We start from the raw sequence: 24,143 nt of genomic DNA on the forward strand, positions 1-24,143 counted from the left end.
TTATTTTGGTGTCTGATTTACAATCCTCAGTCTTCCATGTGGCGGGAGCCTGGGAGCCTATCTTTAGCCAATGGTAACTAATAGTTGGGAGATGCAGAATATTCCAACAGACATTATTTTGCCGTCGCCTTATCTTTTAGACCCTTCACCACCAACTCCAGTAGCAAAGACGAGCAGTGTTATTGAAGCAATGAGTCTGCAGGTAAAACAACCACAAGCCCAACCGCAGCAGCAAGGTTCTCCGCTAGCTGCTCAGAATAAAAAAACGCTGCCACCACCACTGCCTCCACAGCCACCACTTCGCATTTCACAGCAGAAATCAACAGCCAGGTAAAGATTTTCATTATCTGTAGCTTGTGAGTAGAATTTTTCCAAGAGTACAGTCACTTGGTAGTACAGACCTTGAATGTCACGAAAAGAGAGACATGTTGCCAAAGCTTTTCATTTTGTACTCATCAAACATTTTTTTTAACATTTATCCTGCTGAGTGCAAGACAAAAACCTTCGCCAGCAAGTCTCTTTTTTTCAGTAATATCCAAGTACTGTAATCTTTATTTAGCTTCAATATTAACAGTGTACATTTATAACTAAAATATGGTGAATGGTACTAAATTTGTTTTGACACGATAGCTGAATTGTCGTGGTCAAACCGTTGGTAAAGTTTTAGAGTTGCATGAAAGGGTGTAAGATTTTTCTAGATGGATCGGCTACAATAAACAAATAATTTTCCTCATCTATAATTATCTCATGACCTCCGTGTGAATTGTTTCCTTAATGGGCTGGATTCTCCCAAAATTATTCTCCCAAAATGGGGCTATGCCCTCACGCCCTGTGTAAAAACGCTGGCCTTGCACTCCGGAGTTTCCTCAAAACAAGATAAACCGATTCTCTTATCTTCAGGGGGCTGGCAGGGACCTGGAGTAATTCACGCAGCTTTAGCTGCGGATACGGCCCCCCGCACCTCCAGTTTCAAGTCCGCGCATGCGCACGACGTCGGCCTCCAGCTGCCGCGCCAAGCGCCATGGCGGACTCGGATGGCGGAGGCAGCTCCGAAATGTAGGCCCCCTTGATGGGCCGCATGCCTTTGCATCGGACCGCACGATATGTCCCCCGGCCTCCCACCAGGGTGGCCGTGGACTGAGTCCGCAGCTGCCATGGGCGGTTCTCGAACGGCAATAGGTGGTTAGAACCACGCAGTTGGGAACTTGGCCGGCTGGGAGCGGAGGATTGCTGGGCAGGCCTCTGGCATTGGGGCCCCCCCCCCCCCCCCCCCCCCCAAGCCGTGCGGAGTAATTCGTGAAAACACCAATTCTCGGGTCCCAGAGAATCGCTAGAGCGGCGCCGGGCCCGATTTCGGCGCGAAAGTTGATTCTCTGCCCCATGTTGAACGCGATTTTGGCGCGGGGCTGCAGAGAATCCAGCCCAATATCTCAGTTTGCACCCTCTCTTATTCTGTAATCTTTTTTTTCTCATTTGGATCAAAAGTCCATGGTAATTCTGACTGGAGAGTATATGGGAGCTAAAATTGGAAATCTACAGAGAGAGTTAGAAGAATTTATATTTTAGCGTTCCCAGTTATAGTGAATTTTGGTATTCTCAGTCATAACCTATAATCTATAAATAACAATTTCTTTTTTTCTGATTCTAAGAATTTGGGGGGGGGGGGGGGAAGTCCTGCCATTTTGCTGGTTCAGGTCCCTAATTCCTCCACTTGAACACAGCTGTTTGAAGTAAAGTGGGTCGGGAAAATTGACCCTAAAGAATTACAGGAACTAACTAATGTATCACCGTGGAATACGTTTTAATCCTAATTTTAGAACATCTGTCATCTGTTCACAGTTCGGATCGAACATCTGCAGTTAAAAGAACATCTACAGTACCTGGATCTGTGCAATCAATGCAGTCAGGTGAATGAACAATTCTTTAATCAGAAACTCAACATTGCTGATGGAGAATTCCATAATTGAAATCTAACTACTGAAATTAAAATACATGGTTAAAATTTTCTGTCTTTCAGTTATCTAAACTCCTTTTGTTTAGGGTATCTCAATGTCTCTTTGTATCATTTTTATTCATTTTTTTGTGCCTGACTGATTAGCGCATGAACAGGGAAGCTGTAAATTAGTCAACCTCATGAGTGCAAGTATTTCCACATTTTCATAAATTTATTTACAATTTTTTGCAAGTTGAAAAAAATAGCACCACTAATCTGTTGTTATATGACTTGGAACACTTGTTGCTTTACCATATCTTGTAACAGTTATTTAACAAAATATATTTTTAATTCCTCTCTGGTCTCGGGGAGGTGGCAGAGGACTGGAGAACAGCTAATGTGGTGCCACTATTTAAGAAAGGGTACTACAGACCAGTGAGTCTCACGTCAGTGGTAGGGAAACTATTGGAGAAAATTCTGAAGGAGAATCTATATCCACTAGGAGAGGCAAAGTTTGATCAGGATTAGTCAACATGGCTTTGTCAGAGGGAGGTCATGCGTAACAGAAATGATTGCATTTTTTGGGCATGTGACCAGGCGTGTAAATGAGGGTAATGATGTTGATGTAGTTTACATGGATTTCAGCAAAGCCTTTGACAAGGTCCCACATGGGAGACTTGTATAAAGAAGGCAGATGCATATGGGATACAGGATAACGTGATACGGTGGATGTAGGAAACACAGGGTGATGATAGATGGCTGCTTTAGTGACTGGAAACCAGTGTCCAGTGGAGTACCACAGAGATCTGTGGTGGGCCCCCTATTGTTTGTCATTTATATAAACGACATAGATGACTATGTGGGGGTGTAGGATCAGTACATTTGGGGATGACTCGAAGATTGGCCGGGTGGTTAACAGTGAAGTTGAGTGTCTCGGGTTACAGGAAGATACAGACGGGATGGTCAAATGGGCAGAAAAGTAAGTGGCAGATGGAATTTAACCCTGAAAAGTGTGAGGTGATACAATTTGGAGGGAGTAATTTGACAAGGAAGTATTCAATGAATGGCCTGACACTGCGGAGTTCCGAAGAACAAATGGACCTTGGCATGTTTGTCCATAGATCCCTGAAGGCAGAAGGGCAGATTAATAGGGTGGTGAAAAAGGCATATGGGACACTTGCCGTTATCAATTGAGGCATAAGATTACAAAAGCAAGGAGGTCATGTTGGAGTTGTATAGAACTTTTGGTGAGGTCACAGCTGGAGTACTATGTGCAATTCTGGTCGCCACATTATAGGGAGGATGTGATTGCACTGGAGGGGGTGCAGGGGCGATTTACCAGGATGTTGCCTGGGATGGAACATTTGAGTTATGAAGAGCGATTGAATAGGCTTGGATTCTTTTTGCTGGAGCAGAAAAGACTGCGAGACGACCTGATCGAGGTGTACAATATTATGAGAGGCATGACAGGGTGGATAGGGAGCAACTGTTCCCCTTAGTTGAAGGGTCAGTTACAAGGAAACACAAATTAAAGGTGAGGGGCAGGAGGTTTAGAGGGATTTGAGGAAAAACGTTTTCACCAGAGGATGGCAATGGTCTGGAATGCACGACCTGGGAGAAAGGTAGAGATGGATTGCCTTACATTCTTTAAAAAGTACCTGGATGAGTACTTGGCACACCATAACATAACTTGGCTATCGGCCAAGTGCTGGCAAATGAGATTAGATTGGCAGATCAAGTGTTTTCCCTGCGTCGATGCAGACTCGATGGGCCAAAGGGCCTCCTCTGCACTATTATTCTGTGAAGTTCAAAGTTTCTATACCCTCCAATTTTCTCAACATATTCCCTAAAGGTAATGGGTTATGCTTGGTTGGTGACGCATATGGAACCATGTCAAGTGCATGCCCATGTTCTGTATATAATCGCTGGCTTTGAAAGCAGACCAAGGCAGGCCAGCAGCACGGTTCAATTCCCGTATCAGCCTCCCCGAACAGGCGCCGGAATGTGGCGACTAGGGGCTTTTCACAGTAACTTCATTTGAAGCCTACTTGTGACAATAAGCGATTTCCATTTCCATGAGACCCGGTGATGAACGTTGGCAGGCATTTCAACCTTACAATTTAATGTAGACACTTCACCCTAATTTAATCCATGCCCTGCAAATCCATGTATATAGCTTAGTGTTAGCACTCTTACTTCTGAGTTGCATCATGGGTTTAAACCCTAAGCCACAGACTTGGAACAAATAACTAGGTTGATACTTCAATGCAGTACTGAGGGAGTGCACCACTGTGAAGCATTGTAATTCAGGTACGACGTTAAACCATCCTCTCAAATTGACATAAAAGATCCTCGAGCATTATTCAGTGAAGAACATGGAAGTTCTTCCAATGTTGTGGTCAATATTTATCCTCAACCAACACCCAGAAAAATAGATAATCTTGTACTGATTACTGTTTGTGGGATCTTTTGTGTGTGCAGACTGCCACATTGTCCTACATTATGATACGTACTACACTGCAAACATAACTGAAACACTTTGGTACCCTGAGATTGTGAAAGGTGTTGTTTCAAAGTTATTTAAATTATTGTTTAATTTCACTGAACGTTGATATTTGTTCACACTAATAGGAGATGCTTTCCAGGGGCCCGATGCTGCACCAAAAAAACCAGGACATGCGCCTAATTCTGCCAATCTCAACAAAGCTCCTGCACCAATGCCACGAAAGTCTCAAATGGTATGTGCATATTGAACAACCACTAAAAATCTATTTGCCTGATTCTTTAAAATTTCAAAGATCTTGGTTTCTTTAGAGTCAAACTTGCTATTTTAAAAAGAAGCATAATTAATTACCTTTTTAACTGCAGTATCAAATTAGAGCAGACTTAATACTACACTTGCCTGTCAGTGAAAATGGAATGGCTTCTAAAACAGCACTCACTATTTTGTTTCAGAAACTTACTTAATATTGTTTATTGTTGATGGGTGTAAATGTGGGAGAAAATGTGAAAAAGGAGAATAAAAAAAAAAGAAACTTACTTAAAATTCACACGTCAATTTTGTCATTTATCTCATTTTTGAAAAACTTTGTTTTACTTGTGTTCAGCCCATAGCGAACGTAATCACGATTTTTTTTTTTTAAATAATATTTTATTGAAAATTTTTGGTCAACCAACACAGTACATTGTGCATCCTTTACACAACATTGTAACAATACAGATAATAATGACCTTTTTAAATTTAAACAAAAACAACAACAAATAAATAAATATTAAATAACAAAAAAAAAACTAGCCCTAATTGGCAACTGCCTTGTCTCAGGCCACACCCCCCCCCCCCCCCCCCCAAAGTCCTGGGCCGCTGCTGCTGCCTTCTTTGTTCTCCCCCATCTATCTTTCCGCAAGATATTCGACGAACGGTTGCCACCGCCTAGTAAACCCTTGAGCCGACCCCCTTAGGACGAACTTAATCCGCTCTAACTTTATGAACCCCGCCATATCATTTATCCAGGTCTCCACCCCCGGGGGCTTGGCTTCTTTCCACATTAGCAATATTCTGCGCCGGGCTACTAGGGACGCAAAGGCCAAAACATCGGCCTCTTTCGCCTCCTGCACTCCCGGCTCTTGTGCAACCCCAAATATAGCCAACCCCCAGCTTGGTTCGACCCGGACTCCTACTACTTTTGAAAGCACCTTTGTCGCCCCCATCCAAAACCCCTGTAGTGCCGGGCATGACCAAAACATATGGGTATGATTCGCTGGGCTTCTCGAGCACCTCGCACACCTATCCTCCACCCCAAAAAATTTACTGAGCCGTGTTCCAGTCATATGTGCCCTGTGTAATACCTTAAACTGAATCAGGCTTAGCCTGGCGCACGAGGACGACGAGTTTACCCTGTTTAGGGCATCTGCCCACATCCCCTCCTCAATCTCCTCCCCTAGCTCTTCTTCCCATTTCCCTTTTAGTTCGTCCATCATAGTCTCCCCTTCGTCTCTCATTTCCCTATATATATCCGACACCTTACCGTCCCCCACCCATTTCTTTGAGATGACTCTGTCCTGCACCTCTTGTGTCGGGAGCTGCGGGAATTCCCTCACCTGTTGCCTCGCAAAAGCCCTCAATTGCATGTTCCTGAATGCATTCCCTTGGGGCAACCCATATTTCTCGGTCAGCGCTCCCAGACTCGCAAACTTCCCATCCACAAATAGATCTTTCAATTGCGTTATACCTGCTCTTTGCCACATTCCATATCCCCCATCCATTCCCCCCGGGGCAAACCTATGGTTGTTTCTTATCGGGGACCCCCCCAGTGCTCCGGTCTTTCCCCTATGTCGTCTCCACTGTCCCCAAATATTCAGTGTAGCTACCACCACCGGACTCGTGGTATAGTTCCTTGGTGAGAACGGCAATGGGGCTGTCACCATAGCCTGCAGGCTGGTCCCCCTACAGGACGCCCTCTCTAATCTCTTCCACGCCGCTCCTTCCTCCTCTCCCATCCACTTACTCACCATTGAAATATTAGCGGCCCAATAATACTCACTTAGGCTCGGTAGTGCCAGCCCCCCCCTATCCCTACTACGCTGTAAGAATCCCTTCCTCACTCTCGGAGTCTTCCCGGCCCAAACAAAACCCATGATACTCTTTTCTATCCTTTTGAAAAAAGCCGTCGTGATCACCACCGGGAGACACTGAATCACAAAGAGGAATCTCGGGAGGACCACCATCTTAACCGCCTGCACCCTCCCTGCCATTGACAATGCTACCATATCCCATCTCTTGAAATCTTCCTCCATCTGTTCCACCAACCGCGTCAAATTTAGCCTGTGCAATGTGCCCCAATTCTTAGCTATCTGGATCCCCAGGTAACGAAAGTCTCTTGTTACCTTCCTCAACGGTAGGTCTTCTATTTCTCTCCTCTGCTCCCCTGGATGCACCACAAACAGCTCACTCTTCCCCATGTTCAATTTATATCCTGAAAAATCCCCAAACTCCCCAAGTATCCGCATTATTTCTGGCATCCCCTCCGCTGGATCCGCCACATATAGTAGCAGATCATCCGCATATAAAGATACCCGGTGTTCTTCTCCTCCCCTAAGTATTCCCCTCCATCTCTTGGAACCTCTCAGCGCTATCGCCAGGGGCTCAATCGCCAGTGCAAACAGTAATGGGGACAGAGGACATCCCTGCCTTGTCCCTCTATGGAGCCGAAAATATGCCGATCCCCGTCCATTCGTGACCACACTCGCCACTGGGGCCCTATACAACAGCTGCACCCATCTAACATACCCCTCTCCGAACCCAAATCTCCTCAACACCTCCCACAGATAATCCCACTCCACTCTATCAAATGCTTTCTCGGCATCCATCGCCACTACTATCTCCGTTTCACCCTCTGGTGGGGCCATCATCATTACCCCTAACAACCTCCGTATGTTCGTGTTCAGCTGTCTCCCCTTCACAAACCCAGTTTGGTCCTCATGAACCACCCCCGGGACACATTCCTCTATTCTCATTGCCATTACCTTGGCCAAGACCTTGGCATCTACATTGAGGAGGGAGATTGGTCTGTAGGACCCGCATTGTAGCGGATCCTTTTCCTTCTTTAAAAGAAGCGATATCGTTGCTTCTGACATAGTCGGGGGCAGTTGTCCCCTTTCCTTTGCCTCGTTAAAGGTCCTCGTCAGTAGCGGGGCGAGCAAGTCCAAATATTTTCTGTAAAATTCAACTGGGAATCCGTCCGGTCCCGGGGCCTTTCCCGTCTGCATGTTCCTAATTCCTTTCACCACTTCTTCTACCGTGATCTGTGCTCCCAATCCCATCCTTTCCTGCTCTTCCACCTTGGGAATTTCCAGCCGATCCAAAAACTCCATCATTCTCTCCCTCCCATCTGGGGGTTGAGCTTCATACAATTTTTTATAAAATGTCTTAAACACTTCATTCACTCTCTCCGCTCCCCGCTCCGTCTCTCCATCTTCGTCTCTCACCCCCCCTATTTCCCTCGCTGCTCCCCTTTTCCTCAATTGGTGTGCCAGCAATCTGCTCGCCTTCTCTCCATATTCATACTGTACACCCTGCGCCTTCCTCCATTGTGCCTCTGCAGTGCCTGTGGTCAGCAAGTCAAATTCCACATGCAGCCTTTGCCTTTCCCTATACAGTCCCTCCTCCGGTGCTTCCGCATACTGTCTGTCCACCCTCAAAAGTTCTTGCAGCAACCGCTCCCGTTCCTTACTCTCCTGCTTCCCTTTATGTGTCCTTATTGATATCAGCTCCCCCCTAACCACCGCCTTCAACGCCTCCCAGACCACTCCCACCTGAACCTCCCCATTGTCATTGAGTTCCAAGTACTTTTCAATGCATCCCCTCACCCTTAAGCACACCCCCTCATCCGCCATTAGTCCCATGTCCATTCTCCAGGGTGGACGCCCTCTTGTTTCCTCCCCTATCTCCAAGTCTACCCAGTGTGGGGCATGATCCGAAATGGCTATAGCCGTATATTCCGTTCCCCTCACCCTCGGGATCAATGCCCTACCCAACACAAAAAAGTCTATGCGTGAATAGACTTTATGGACATAGGAGAAAAACGAGAACTCCTTACTCCTAGGTCTACTGAATCTCCACGGGTCCACCCCTCCCATCTGCTCCATAAAATCCTTAAGCACCTTGGCTGCTGCCGGCCTCCTACCAGTCCTGGACTTCGACCTATCCAGCCTTGGTTCCAACACCGTGTTGAAGTCTCCCCCCATTATCAGCTTTCCGGTCTCTAGGTCTGGGATGCGTCCTAGCATTCGCCTCATAAAATTGGCATCGTCCCAATTCGGGGCATACACGTTTACCAACACCACCATCTCTCCCTGTAATTTGCCACTCACCATCACGTATCTGCCCCCGTTATCCGCCACTATAGTCTTTGCCTCGAACATTACCCGCTTCCCCACTAATATAGCCACCCCCCTGTTTTTCGCATCCAGCCCCGAATGGAACACCTGCCCTACCCATCCTTTGCGCAACCTAACCTGATCTATTAGTTTCAGGTGCGTTTCCTGTAACATGACCACATCTGCTTTAAGTTTCTTAAGGTGTGCGAGTACTCGTGCCCTCTTTATCGGCCCGTTAAGCCCCCTCACGTTCCACGTGATCAGCCGAGTTGGGGGGCTTCCCACCCCCCACCCCCTTGCCGGTTAGCCATCATCTTTTTCCAGCTTCTCGCCCAGTTCCCACGCAGCTGTATTTCTCCCAGACGGTGCCCCCCCGCCCATCCTTTCCCGTACCCACTCCCCCCGTTCCCCAGCAGCAGCAACCCAGTAATTCCCCCCTCCCCCCCCCCCCCCCGCTAGACCCCCCGCTAGCGTAATTACTCCCCCCATGTTGCTCCCAGAAGTCAGCAAACTCTGGCTGGCCTCGGCTTCCCCCCGTGATCACGGCTCGCCCCGTGCGGCGCCCCCTCCTTCCTGCTTCTCTATTCCCGCCATAATTATCATAGCGCGGGAACCAAGCCCGCGCCTCTCCCTCGGCCCCGCCTCCCATGGCCAACGCCCCATCTCCTCTCCCTCCCCACCTCCCCCCATCACCACCTGTGGGAGAAAGAAAAGTTACCATACCGCAGGATTAATCATACAATCCCTCTTCGCCCCCCCCCCCCCACTCGTCCCACCACTTTGTCCAAACGTTCATTTTCGTAGTCCAATCATTCCAATTTTTCTTCTACAATAAAAGTCCACGCTTCATCCGCCGTCTCAAAGTAGTGGTGCCTCCCTTGATATGTGACCCACAGTCTTGCCGGTTGCAGCATTCCAAACTTTATCTTTTTTTTGTGAAGTACCGCTTTGGCCCGATTAAAGCTCGCCCTCCTTCTCGCCACCTCCGCACTCCAATCTTGATAGACGCGGATCACCGCGTTCTCCCATTTACTACACCGAGTTTTCTTCGCCCATCTAAGGACCATTTCTCTATCCTTAAAACGGAGAAATCTCACCACTATGGCTCTGGGAGCTTCTCCTGCTCTCGATCCTCGCACCATAACTCGGTATGCTCCCTCCACCTCCAACGGACCCGTCGGGGCCTCCACTCCCATTAACGAGTGCAGCATCGTGCTCACATATGCCCCGACGTCCGCCCCCTCCACACCTTCAGGAAGGCCAAGAATCCTCAAGTTGTTCCTCCTTGCGTTGTTTTCCAGTGCCTCCAACCTCTCCACAGATCGTTTCTGGTGTGCCTCCTGTATCTCCGACTTCACCACCAGGCCCTGTATATCGTTTTCATTCTCTGCTGCTTTCGCCTTCACGACCCGAAGCTCCTGCTCCTGGGTCTTTTGTTCCTCTTTCAGCCCTTCAATCGCCTGTAATATCGGGGCCAACAACTCTTTCTTCATTTCCTTTTTTATCTCCTCCACGCAGCGTTTCAAAAACTCTTGTTGTTCAGGGCCCCATATGAAACTGCCACCTTCCGACGCCATCTTGGTTTCTGCTTGCCTTCCTTGCCGTTGTTCCAAAGGATCCGCTGCAATCCGGCCACTTTCCTCTCCTTTTTCCATCCGTGTCCAGGGGGAACACCCTTCTGGTTTACCGCACGGTGTTTTCAGCCGTTAAAATTGCCGTTGGGGATCCTATCAAGAGCCCAAAAGTCCGTTCCACCGGGAGCTGCCGAAACGTGCGACTTAGCTGGTCATCGCCGCACCCGGAAGTCGTAATCACGATTTTTAATGTTAAACATATGCTTCTTGAAATCCTGCTGAAAACCATCACTGACAATTGAAAGGATAGATTAGGGCTAGTGTGCAACAGTATATTTATTAGTAGAGGGAAATCTCAATTGAGTGTACTTTTAAGTGGAGCTTCATATCGTCATGGAGGAAACCACCCTTACAATACAAGTGTAAATTAAATCACCCGAATTATTCTCCAGAGAAAAATGATACATCTAAGCCATGTCACAGAAGATGATGCAATTGACTGATACAGTCAGGCTAGATCAAAACTGATAACAGTGGAGTGAGTGATTTCATTCAGACCATCAATGCAGAGCCAATAGATTGCTTATTGTATATGTTGCATGCTTGTGTGGCAAACTCTCATAAACATTTGAAATATCCACCATTTTTTAAATTTGTATCATTGTGCATTGTCGAGTCATATAATCACAATTATTTGACATGTGTACAGACATATAAATGTTTGCTTTAAGAATGTCCGATTTTCAAGATGTGTAATTTTTTTTAGGCAGTCATTTATTCAATTCAGTCTGGAACATTCATAATTTTATTTATATTTGTGGCCTGCTTCGTTCTGTGATACTTTGTTTTCTGTTATTTTAGTTGAAATCAAAACCAAGACGCGTGAAAGCAATTTATAACTGTAGTGCAGATAACCCCGATGAGCTCACTTTCTCAGAGGGTGAGATTATTATTGTTGATGGTGAGGAAGATCCAGAATGGTGGGTAAGTTGGTGTGCAAGATATTGATAACATTGTCAAGATTATGTTAAAGAATCATAAAATCACTTTCTAACTGACACAGACGGTTCTTTGTCTTCTACCCTTCCATCTAAATACCATAATGGTGAGATACCAGAGATTGTGGTGTATAATTCAGCCCAGCATATAAGACGAGCCCATTTTTTATGCGCCAAAAACATGCGTTTACATGTACTCAGTGTAAATGTTGACCCCCCCTTTTCAGCTACAGAATTCTGCACAGATGCAGTCTCAAAAATGGCAACCTCTGGATCAGATCCAGGTAGGAATATGTATCTTGACGGTTTTCGGGTTGGGGGATTCTATGTAGATCGGTCTGAGCCAGGTCAGATTGACCAAGGGTTGCTTTGGGCATGGAGAAAGACCAGTGCATGGAGCTGCTAACTATCAGCTCACCAATGCAGCACCTCACCGAACAAACCAGTAAGTTATCTTGGTCATCTAAGAGGAATTAAATTTGATGCATGGCAGTTTGTAAAAATGTCCAGTTTTGGACATCTCCTGTTTCCAAATACTAGGATTAGAGACACTCTACTTGTAACTCTTTGTCGCCAGTTTTTCACTCCAGAATGCATATTTCACTTCCCTTCTCCTGAAGGTTGGTACATGTAGAGGTGGACTTACAATGAAATACACAGGGCTACAATGCAGGGCCCCGTCCAACGGGGGAGCCCCAGACTGTGAGGTGACTGTTTAAGTCCGTCTGCTGCAAAGCCTTCAGCGAGGCGAGGAGGAGCTGGACAACGGTCGTCAAGGGGAGCAGCGGGATGACTCTCTATCTCCAGGCCAGGGCTGAAGAAATCAGGTGGACAAACAAACAAAAAGGACAGAGGTCATCAGGCCAGATAGTCAGCAGCAGCCAGCCAGGAGCACATGGATTTGTCAAGGCCCGGCTAATCGAGCGACAGCCGAGTGGTGAGTAGAGCAGAGTCGGGAGGTGTGAAGAAGACCGGGAAAGCTCCACCGTCGTGTCCCGGAGAATTTGGGAGCAGCGGCTAGCGGGAGGACTTGACCAGAGGCCATCCAGGCATGGGTGAGAGTGAGAGGGCTGGACTAGGCAGCAACTGGACCAGGCGGTGAGGGAGAGAGAGAGAGAGCAGAGGCCAGGCCAGATAGCCAGCAGCGGCATCCAGCCAGGAGCATATGTGGTCATCAATGCTCGAGGCCCGGCCACCTGAGCGAGAGCCGAGCAGCAATCAGGAGGTGCAAAGAAGACCAGGCAAGCACCAACATCATGTCTCAAGGAATCAGGGAGCCGCAAGCGGCTAGAGAGGCAAATCGACCAGAGCCAGAGGCCAGCCAGGCAGAGCTGAGATTGAGAGGGCTGGACTGGGCAGCAACCGGACCGGGCGGCGAGAGAGAGAGCAGTAGCCTGGCCAGATAGTCAGCAGCTAGGTATCCAGCCAGGAGCACACGCAATTGTTGATGGCTAAGGGTCAAGGCCCGACCACCCAAGTGAGAGCCGAGAGGCGAACAGAGCATAATCGGGAGGTGCGAAGGAAGCCAGGCAAGCCCCAGCGTTGTCTTGGGGAACAGGGGCTAGCGGTAGCGGGGAGACGCTACAAGAACCAGAGGCCAGCCAGGCAACCGGGCTGAAAGTGAGAAGTCTGGGCTGAGAATTTGGGTTCCTGTGCTTTGCATTGTGTGAGCCGAGGGTGGGTGGGATCAGGATGCCATTGAAGTCATTCAGGACAGGATTCTGCATCATTGGGGGTGCCACAACACCAGGGGGCAGGATGTGATATGGAGCCCCCACAAAGAGGCAATACATTTGACGGTTTAAAACGCTTAAATGGTTAAAGATAGCTTTGTACAATTGATTCATTCAATAAGACATGTCACATTAATTTGATATGAATTAGCGGTGTTTTTTGTGTCACATTTCAAAATGCTTGATTGTCTACACCAACAGTTTATGTTTTATACTCTGTATAAGTCTACCCGTTTTTATTTTTGAAGGATTTATGGAGCCTTCAAAGATCGACTTATACGCCATGATCTACAGGGTAATTGCAAAATAAAATGCCGGTCTCACTTGCACTTCAGGAGTCTAATTTATCATCAAAACTTGATTAGAGGTTTCCCCAATTTACGTGGGGGCCAAAAAGGGAAATTGGGAGGGGGTGGGGGGGGTCAGTAGTTTGGAAATGAGATCAAGGGAGCAAGAGATGGGTCTCATAGGCAAAATTAGCTTAGCAGGGGCATCAAGTGAGATTAAAGAAAACTAGAGAAAGAAATGCAAGTGGTGGGGCGCTGTCTTTGGCCTAACAGGGAAGGAAGCAACAGAAAGGATGGCCTCAATTTTAATGACAAAGAAGTCCAGGAACCCCTTGCACTTGTTAGAGGTGAGGGTGGAGGAGGCAGGAGAGGAGTTAAGAAGATGGTTTGTGGTGCAGTAAAGAATCCATAGTTAATTTTGCAATCCTGGGTGCTCTTGGAATAGTGAGCAACTTTGGCAAAGGAGAGCAGGACCCGATAATGCTTTGTGGTCTAGCCAGGTCTGACTAAACCATAAATGTTCAAACACCTCAGACTTGGGGGCGCAGAGATGAGTCTCAACTATGTTTGAACTCCACTAAATTGGATGATATATGATTGGATGGAATTCTAAAGGCATGCTTTCTGAAGTGGTGGATAATACCAGCTGATTGAGGAGCGCTATATTATTTTCTTGTTGAGGAAATGACGGAACTGAAGAGAAGAAATTAGTTATGATCTCTTAATAGTTTAATACTTTATAATCTCCATATTGTATGACAAGGTACTGCAATGCCATTGGGCATCTGTAAATGCTTGTATAACTTTAATTATTTTCTTGTATTAAACTGTAATATGGACTAGCCCCTTCATGCAGGTTCTTTAACAGAAGCAATGATACAATGTGTATATACTTGCTGAGAAACTTATGCCAAGAATTTGGAGGGCATTTGCAGTCTGGATATGAAATAAACATTGAATAATGCTCCTCCAAACAAGTTTGTACATGTACATTTTTTAATAGATTTCAAGAACATTACTATAATTTGTGTGACTCATTATCAATGACATCACCAATACCTTTATTAGATTCTAAATGTGGAAATATACTGCTTGATATTAGTTTAACAATAGTGATAATCCAGGAGAAAATACAATGATTATTTAATAAAAACACAGACTTATTATTTGGGGGAAGATGGCAGCATAGTGATAATGTCACTGGACTAGTAACCCAAAGGGCCAGGCTCTGGGGACACCGGTTCCAGTCACACCACGGGTAGCTGGTAGATTTTAATTAAATTAGGATCTGAAATTGAAAGCTACATGTCATTCCAGTGTCATTAACTTCCCTCCAAAATGGCCTCGCAAGCTATTAATTTGAAGGGCAACTAAGGTGGGCAACAAATGCTAGCCTTGTTAGCAATGCCCACATCCCATGAAAGGATACATTTTTAAAAATTATCTTGAGCATTATCTATAGTAACCCACATGGGACAAGTTTGTTAATATTCTCCATCTGGCTCGAGGACTATGAACTCCCCTGCTAACTACGGGGTGGGGTTACATTGTATACAAGGTTGGCCAGAATGTAACAGCCGACAGTGTGAAAGGACCGGTTTCAACCGGGTCCCTTGTGTACATACTAGTGTGTTAATAAATAAGTTTATCTTTATTACTCAACTGACTCCTCTTTGCTGTTAAAACCACACTGTCTGAATACATTGAATTATTTGTTTTTCTGTAGATTGGCCACATTGAAGGAGACCCGAAGCGAAGGGGTGTATTCCCTGTGACATTTGTGCACTTCATTGTCGACTGAGCTTGCTTAAAGAAGTTTAGGAAAAACAATTTGGAGCATAGTATCATACCATCAGATGACAAGGAAAATATCTATGTTTGACTCAAGAGACAAATCACTTCTTAGCTGGAAGATGTTATAAGTAACTAGTTCTTAAATATGTATTCTTGATAAACTATTTGCACTTTCAGTACAACTGGAGATTCATTCTAAATTGTGGACATTTCATTTCTGTCAATTCGTTATGGTGCATGTAGGTACTTGGGAATAGAAAGAATGTTAATTGTTCATGAATAATGACTTATCTTGTGTCACTAATTGTAAAAACATGCTGAAAATCAAAATCCATTGCAAGTATGTAGCATTAACAGTGGAGCAAAGCTGGAGAACACTCGTACTGATCAAAACTATAATATAGATTCCATAAATCAGGTAATGAATTTAGTAAGCATGCTGTTTGGGTGAATTTTATAACTTAAAGCCTTAAAATACTACGAATCTAAGAGGACCACTGTTTCCACATTGACTTTTATTTAAATGCTGTCATTTCAATTACAAATTAAATTTCCCCAACTTCATTCATGAACACAGGACCCTAGTAATTATGAACATTTTCAAAAGGCAGCTAATGAACAGCATTAATATCCCCAATGGTTGTTCTTCAGAAGAGGGAAAGTTTATCTCAGAAATTCAGATATGGCTATTCGGGGCCCTCTTTGCATTTTGTACAGTCTTAGTGTTTTGTTGCATTAAACGGTTTAACCAAAATAGTGTTTAAATAGCGAAATCGGTTTGCAAAAGTATTCAAAATTTGTTGCAGACTTTATTTTTAGAAGTTCTGCACAGAATTGTTGATTCTTTTTATTACTAAAAACAGAACTTTAAACAATTGTTAACAAAAATAAATTTAAAATAATACACAGTGCAAATCATTTGTAGTAGACTTTCATCTCATTTTTGTTTTGCAATGATCTTATTGGCCTGTATTGTAAAACTATTCTTTTCAAGTTTTAGATTTGTTACATAAGTGGTCAAGTTTTTTTTTTTAAGTGTCAGCCTGGCTTCCAGTGCATAGGAATGAAAATTTGAAAAATCTTTTGGGTCAGCAGTAAATTTAAAAGTTGTAGCCTCTCACTTTTAACTAGATTTGGCTGTAATTATTGTCAAAAAACAGAATTGTTGTATGCAATGTGAATTAATACTGAAGATGTTGACATCATTCAGGATTATTGCTCTCTATGAATGATTAAAAGGACCATAAAAATCTTTAGACAGGATAACTGGTGCCATCTACTGTCATCATTGAGTGGTACTTGGAGCTGAAAAGAATCTGTTTGAAACATAGTGTAAAATGGATCACAAGCTAGGTGTTTGTTGCAGAGCAACTGTATATATTTATATATATATATATATTGTAAATGTTAAATCCTATAATACTTCTGATTGCATTGATTTGATAATTAGAGCATGTGTAATGTATTGTACATCCCAGTTTAACAATGGAGTTAATCCCAAAATGTCATAAACTGTTACTAAAGCATTGCCTGCCTCCTGGATTATCACTACTGTTAAACTGATATCAATCTGTACAGATTTTGAAGATGAGGCCAAATGAATTCACTATTGGTGAAGGAATAGTGAGCACCTGATGAAATACTGTATAAAATCTGAAGTTCTGAAATACATGTATTTAAATATCCATCCATCTATTGCATCAACATAAGGCTGCTATAATTATTAACAATTTTGTTAATCAGTAGATTTGGTAGAGATCAATTCGATGTTATTAAAGTCTAAATTTGAGAGATCCATGCATAGTTATCTACTTAATTGCCTATGATAAATTCCTCTGTTCAGCTCTTCTGTTTAAGCAGATGGGACCAAAGTGCAATTTTAGCACTAAACGAAATCCAGACTAAAATGCTTGGGGATGAAGATATAAACCTTTTTTTTTTTTTGATATACCGCAATTTGAAACGGGATTAGTTTTCTTGACTTGACCCAGATGAGGAAAACAGGAAAAAGTACTATGCACTTAGGTAGAATCCCAGCAGATGATGACTACCAGCATGTTATTGTCAATCTTGTTCTACAAAAATATTCACTCTCTAATAATAAAGTACCATCTACTTTTAAATTCTTCTACAACGCTTTATATCTGCAGTTTAAAATAAATCAGTAGAATTTATTTCATGTGTTAAATTTTCACCTGAATCAATAAATAGTTTCCAGGCTGGGAATATTGTATGAGTTTTTTGTTTGTTGAGTGCATTTGGGAGATGAAAGACATGAGCTGCTCTGAAATTCCAGTCGCTGCTGGATTACTGTCTGCTACACGAGATCACTTCATTATTCAACATATAACTCAAATTTGAATGTTACTTGATTTTCACAATATTGTAAAAATTATAGAAATTCCGGTTTTTGATGCGTTTATAGAATCATATAATTTACAGTGCAGGAGGAGGCCATTTGGCCCATCAAGTCTAAACCGGCTCTTGAAACAGCACCCGACTTAAGCCCACACCTCCACCCTATCCCCGTAACCCTACCTAACCGTTGGACACTAAGGGCAATTTAGCATAGCCAATCCACCTAACGTGGACATTTTTGGACTGTGGGAAGAAACCGGAGTACCCGGAGGAAACCCACGCAGAGACGACGAGAAAGTACGAAAGTACAAACTCCACACAGTCACCCGAGGCGGGAATTGAACCCGGGTCCTTGGAGCTGTGAGGCAGCAGTGCTAACCACTGTGCTGCAGCACCAAGAAACATCTCGCTATTCAATGGCACTTTTCTGTTTATTTTGGCCTCGGGGAGATTCTGTCTGCAGAAGCCACACTTTCTGCTGGCAAGCAGCTCGCCAGCAAGGAAGGCTCACAGATCGGGGAGCCATTTTGGAAAGCTGCCCCGATCTCTTCTCTTCTCTCTTTCTCCCCCCACCCCCAGCTGTTTCCTATTCACCCCCTGCCCCCGCCCGCCCTCTCACCAGCCCCATCTCTGGGAGACCTCCAGGAATTCCCCATACTTCTCCTCTACCTGATAAGGCCCCCTGGGCCCGATACCTGGCACCCAGGCAGTGCCCCTACCAGCTTAGTGTCAAGGTACCAGATGGAGATCCAGTGTGCCACCCTGCTCTGTCACCGACCACCCAGGGGCTCCAATGGTCTGGGAGAATCCCCAGGTGCCGTTACAAATGTGGACCAGTACGAAACGGCACCTTTGCGAGGACTCTACCTTTGGGTCATTATGTAAATAACCCTTCATTTAATCAAAGGACATCTCCTTTATACATCATTCAAAAGACTATGTTATTTGTTTGATAGGCTACAGAAAGCATTTTGTCACCTCTGTGACTGATCGATATTAATAGGAAGTAGAGCAATTTACATGTCTGTATTACTTTTATTTGTAACAACTTACAATATAAATGCTACAAAGTTGCTTATTTTACTTAATTTGAAAAGGCAAGAAATGCAATGCTGTTTACTTTAGAAACCAGTATTGACCTATACAATATTTGTCAAATATATCTAGCTTAAAAAGACATTAGTGCCAAGGTACATACATAGAACATAGAAAATACAGCACAGAACAGGCCCTTCGGCCCACGATGTTGTGCCGAACCTTTGTCCTAGATTAATCATAGATTATCATTGAATTTAGAGTGCAGTAGGAGGCCATTCGGCCCTTTGAGTCTGCACCGGCTCTTGGAAAGAGCACCCTACCCAAACTCAACACCTCCACCCAACACCAAGGGCAATTTGGACATTAAGGGCAATTTATCATTGGCCAATTCACCTAACCCGCACATCTTTGGACATAGATTGATCATTATACAATGTAGTATAAAATTACCTAACTTATTCATTATTGGTCCAATGCCGACCAAGAAATATTACTACACAAAGCAATGCTTCATGATTCCGACAAGTTTATTACATTTCAGTGACTATTTGCATTTTCTAAACTTTTATTTTCTTTAAGCCTGCAGTAAACTTCAGTCTACTTCAAGGAACCATGAGAATAATTGACAGTGAAATCATTCTGAAATTGAAATAGTAATGTTGTAACCCATTAAAAGACTGCTGTGAAATTGGAGACTTGCATAATACCAACAAACAGACCAATATTTCTCATTTTACTGAAAGTATTGAAATATTGCCACCTTCAAATCTCAGAATTTGTAACACTTTGTTAGTTCACAGATCTACGGTAGCAATAGTTGTTGAAAGCAGTCAAACATAGATATATAACCAAAGGATCTACATCATGAGTTACCAAACTTATTCTTTAGACTAGTCATTTTAGGATTTCTCTGAGGAAAGTGCTGAATCAAATGCAGTGGACAGAACTTTGCAGATTGTTTGAGCTTGTTCCTGAAACAGAGAAGGATTGGATTACTGAATCACGATGACTATTTATGGATGTCATTTTACTTGTTAATGTCTAATTTCTTTCTTAGATTTCACAAGATATAAATTGATTAAACATGTTAGAAATATTCACATATCACGTTTTTTTTTAAATAATATTTTATTGAAAATTTTTGGTCAACCAACACAGTACATTGTGCATCCTTTACACAACATTATAACAATACAGATAATAATGACCTTTTTTATTTAAACAAGAACAAAAGAAAACAACAACAAATAAATAAATATTAAATAACAAAAATAAAAACTAGCCCTAATTGGCAACTGCCTTGTCTCAGGCCACCCCCCCCCCCCCCCCCCCCCACCCCAAATATAGCCAACCCCCAGCTTGGTTCGACCCGGACTCCTACTACTTTCGAAAGCACCTTTGTCACCCCCATCCAAAACCCCTGTAGTGCCGGGCATGACCAAAACATATGGGTATGATTCGCTGGGCTTCTCGAGCACCTCGCACACCTATCCTCCACCCCGAAAAATTTACTGAGCCGTGTTCCAGTCATATGTGCCCTGTGTAATACCTTAAACTGAATCAGGCTTAGCCTGGCGCACGAGGACGACGAGTTTACCCTGTTTAGGGCATCTGCCCACAGCCCCTCCTCGATCTCCTCCCCTAGCTCTTCTTCCCATTTCCCTTTTAGTTCGTCCACCATAGTCTCCCCTTCATCCCTCATTTCCCTATATATATCCGACACCTTACCGTCCCCCACCCATTTCTTCGAGATGACTCTGTCCTGCACCTCTTGTGTCGGGAGCTGCGGGAATTCCCTCACCTGTTGCCTCGCAAAAGCCCTCAATTGCATGTACCTGAATGCATTCCCTTGGGGCAACCCATATTTCTCAGTCAGCGCTCCCAGACTCGCGAACTTCCCATCCACAAATAGATCTTTCAATTGCGTTATACCTGCTCTTTGCCACATTCCATATCCCCCATCCATTCCCCCCGGGGCAAACCTATGGTTGTTTCTTATCGGGGACCCCCCCAATGCTCCGGTCTTTCCCCTATGTCGTCTCCACTGTCCCCAAATCTTCAGTGTAGCTACCACCACCGGACTCGTGGTATAGTTCCTTGGTGAGAATGGCAATGGGGCTGTCACCATAGCCTGCAGGCTGGTCTCCCTACAGGACGCCCTCTCTAATCTCTTCCACGCCGCTCCTTCCTCCTCTCCCATCCACTTACTCACCATTGAAATATTAGCGGCCCAATAATACTCACTTAGGCTCGGTAGTGCCAGCCCCCCCCTATCCCTACTACGCTGTAAGAATCCCTTCCTCACTCTCGGAGTCTTCCCGGCCCAAACAAAACCCATGATACTCTTTTCTATCCTTTTGAAAAAAGCCTTCGTGATCACCACCGGGAGGCACTGAAACACAAAGAGGAATCTCGGGAGGACCACCATCTTAACCGCCTGCACCCTCCCTGCCATTGACAATGCTACCATATCCCATCTCTTGAAATCTTCCTCCATCTGTTCCACCAACCGCGTCAAATTTAGCCTGTGCAATGTGCCCCAATTCTTAGCTATCTGGATCCCCAGGTAACGAAAGTCTCTTGTTACCTTCCTCAACGGTAGGTCTTCTATTTCTCTACTCTGCTCCCCTGGATGCACCACAAACAGCTCACTCTTCCCCATGTTCAATTTATACCCTGAAAAATCCCCAAACTCCCCAAGTATCCGCATTATTTCTGGCATCCCCTCCGCTGGATCCGCCACATATAGTAGCAGATCATCCGCATATAAAGATACCCGGTGTTCTTCTCCTCCACTAAGTATTCCCCTCCATCTCTTGGAACCTCTCAGCGCTATCGCCAGGGGCTCAATCGCCAGTGCAAACAGTAATGGGGACAGAGGACATCCCTGCCTTGTCCCTCTATGGAGCCGAAAATATGCCGATCCCCGTCCATTCGTGACCACACTCGCCACTGGGCCCTATACAACAGCTGCACCCATCTAACATACCCCTCTCCAAACCCAAATCTCCTCAACACCTCCCACAGATAATCCCATTCCACTCTATCAAATGCTTTCTCGGCATCCATCGCCACTACTATCTCCGTTTCACCCTCTGGTGGGGCCATCATCATTACCCCTAACAGCCTCCGTATATTCGTGTTCAGCTGTCTCCCCTTCACAAACCCAGTTTGGTCCTCATGAACCACCCCCGGGACACATTCCTCTATTCTCATTGCCATTACCTTGGCCAGGACCTTGGCATCCACATTGAGGAGGGAAATTGGTCTGTAGGACCCGCATTGTAGCGGATCCTTTTCCTTCTTTAAGAGAAGCGATATCGTTGCTTCTGACATAGTCGGGGGCAGTTGTCCCCTTTCCTTTGCCTCGTTAAAGGTCCTCGTCAGTAGCGGGGCGAGCAAGTCCAAATATTTTCTGTAAAATTCAACTGGGAATCCGTCCGGTCCCGGGGCCTTTCCCGTCTGCATGTTCCTAATTCCTTTCACCACTTCTTCTACCGTGATCTGTGCTCCCAGTCCCACCCTTTCCTGCTCTTCCACCTTGGGAATTTCCAGCCGATCCAAAAAATCCATCATTCTCTCCCTCCCATCCGGGGGTTGAGCTTCATACAATTTTTTATAAAATGTCTTGAACACTTCGTTCACTCTCTCCGCTCCCCGCTCCGTCTCTCCTTCCTCGTCCCTCACCCCCCCCCTATTTCCCTCGCTGCTCCCCTTTTCCTCAATTGGTGTGCCAGCAATCTGCTCGCCTTCTCTCCATATTCATACTGTACACCCTGCGCCTTCCTCCATTGTGCCTCTGCAGTGCCTGTAGTCAGCAAGTCAAATTCCACATGCAGCCTTTGCCTTTCCCTGTACAGTCCCTCCTCCGGTGCTTCCGCATATTGTCTATCCACCCTCAAAAGTTCTTGCAGCAACCGCTCCCGTTCCTTACTCTCCTGCTTCCCTTTATGTGTCCTTATTGATATCAGCTCCCCCCTAACCACCGCCTTCAACGCCTCCCAGACCACTCCCACCTGAACCTCCCCATTGTCATTGAGTTCCAAGTACTTTTCAATGCATCCCCTCACCCTTAGGCTTACCCCCTCATCCGCCATTAGTCCCATGTCCATTCTCCAGGGTGGGCGCCCTCTTGTTTCCTCCCCTATCTCCAAGTCTACCCAGTGTGGGGCATGATCCGAAATGGCTATAGCCGTATATTCCGTTCCCCTCACCCTCGGGATCAATGCCCTACCCAACACAAAAAAGTCTATGCGTGAATAGATTTTATGGACATAGGAGAAAAACGAGAACTCCTTACTCCTAGGTCTACTGAATCTCCACGGGTCCACCCCTCCCATCTGCTCCATAAAATCCTTAAGCACCTTGGCTGCTGCCGGCCTCCTACCAGTCCTGGACTTCGACCTATCCAGCCTTGGTTCCAACACCGTGTTAAAGTCTCCCCCCATTATCAGCTTTCCGGTCTCTAGGTCGGGGATGCGTCCTAGCATTCGCCTCATAAAGTTGGCATCGTCCCTGTTCGGGGCATACACGTTTACCAAAACCACCATCTCTCCCTGTAATTTGCCACTCACCATCACGTATCTGCCCCCGTTATCCGCCACTATAGTCTTCGCCTCGAACATTACCCGCTTCCCCACTAATATAGCCACCCCCCTGTTTTTCGCATCCAGCCCCGAATGGAACACCTGCCCCACCCATCCTTTGCGCAACCTAACCTGGTCTATCAGTTTCAGGTGCGTTTCCTGTAGCATAACCACATCTGCTTTAAGTTTCTTAAGGTGTGCGAGTACTCGTGCCCTCTTTATCGGCCCGTTAAGCCCCCTCACGTTCCACGTGATCAGCCGAGTTGGGGGGCTTCCCACCCCCCCCCTCCCCCTTGCCGGTTAGCCATCATCTTTTTCCAGCTTCTCACCCAGTTCCCACGCAGCTGTATCTCTCCCAGACGGTGCCCCCCTGCCCATCCTTTCCCGTACCCACTCCCCCCTTTCCCCAGCAGCAGCAACCCAGTAATTCCCCCCTCCCCCCCCCCCCCCCCCCTGCTAGACCCCCCCGCTAGCGTAATTACTCCCCCCATGTTGCTCCCAGAAGTCAGCAAACTCTGGCTGACCTCGGCTTCCCCCCGTGATCACGGCTCGCACCGTGCGACGCCCCCTCCTTCCTGCTTCTCTATTCCCGCCATAATTATCATAGCGCGGGAACCAAGCCCGCGCCTCTCCCTCGGCCCCGCCTCCCATGGCCAACGCCCCATCTCCTCTCCCTCCCCACCTCCCCCCATCACCACCTGTGGGAGAAAGAAAAGTTACCATACCGCAGGATTAAAACATAAAACCCCTCTTCGCCCCCCCCCCATTCGCCCCACCACTTTGTCCAAACGTTCATTTTCATAATCCAATCATTCCAATTTTTCTTCTACAATGAAAGTCCACGCTTCATCCGCCGTCTCAAAGTAGTGGTGCCTCCCTTGATATGTGACCCACAGTCTTGCCGGTTGCAGCATTCCAAATTTTATCTTCTTTTTGTGAAGTACCGCTTTGGCCCGATTAAAGCTC

At 45.6% G+C, this 24,143-nt stretch overlaps 2 protein-coding genes across 2 annotated transcripts in view; one reads left to right on the plus strand and one right to left on the minus strand.

Annotated features, from left to right (window-relative positions):
* The window catches only part of asap2a (ArfGAP with SH3 domain, ankyrin repeat and PH domain 2a), a 228,661-nt gene extending 211,240 nt beyond the window's left edge, over positions 1-17,421 (plus strand). Inside the window, exons 24-28 of the mRNA XM_072498751.1 lie at positions 141-330; positions 1,840-1,907; positions 4,565-4,671; positions 11,245-11,367; positions 15,128-17,421. Of these exons, the coding sequence (XP_072354852.1) occupies positions 141-330; positions 1,840-1,907; positions 4,565-4,671; positions 11,245-11,367; positions 15,128-15,202 (563 nt within the window). The 3' untranslated portion in view covers positions 15,203-17,421. The remainder of the gene's footprint in view (positions 1-140; positions 331-1,839; positions 1,908-4,564; positions 4,672-11,244; positions 11,368-15,127) is intronic.
* Positions 17,422-18,568: 1,147 nt separating this feature from the next.
* Positions 18,569-24,143, minus strand: part of itgb1bp1 (integrin beta 1 binding protein 1) — a 57,606-nt gene continuing 52,031 nt past the window's right edge. Inside the window, exon 8 of the mRNA XM_072498753.1 lies at positions 18,569-19,562. Within this exon, the coding sequence (XP_072354854.1) occupies positions 19,491-19,562 (72 nt within the window). The 3' untranslated portion in view covers positions 18,569-19,490. The remainder of the gene's footprint in view (positions 19,563-24,143) is intronic.

The sequence above is a fragment of the Scyliorhinus torazame genome, chromosome 4, assembly GCF_047496885.1.
Source record: "Scyliorhinus torazame isolate Kashiwa2021f chromosome 4, sScyTor2.1, whole genome shotgun sequence".
Lineage (NCBI taxonomy): Eukaryota > Metazoa > Chordata > Chondrichthyes > Carcharhiniformes > Scyliorhinidae > Scyliorhinus > Scyliorhinus torazame.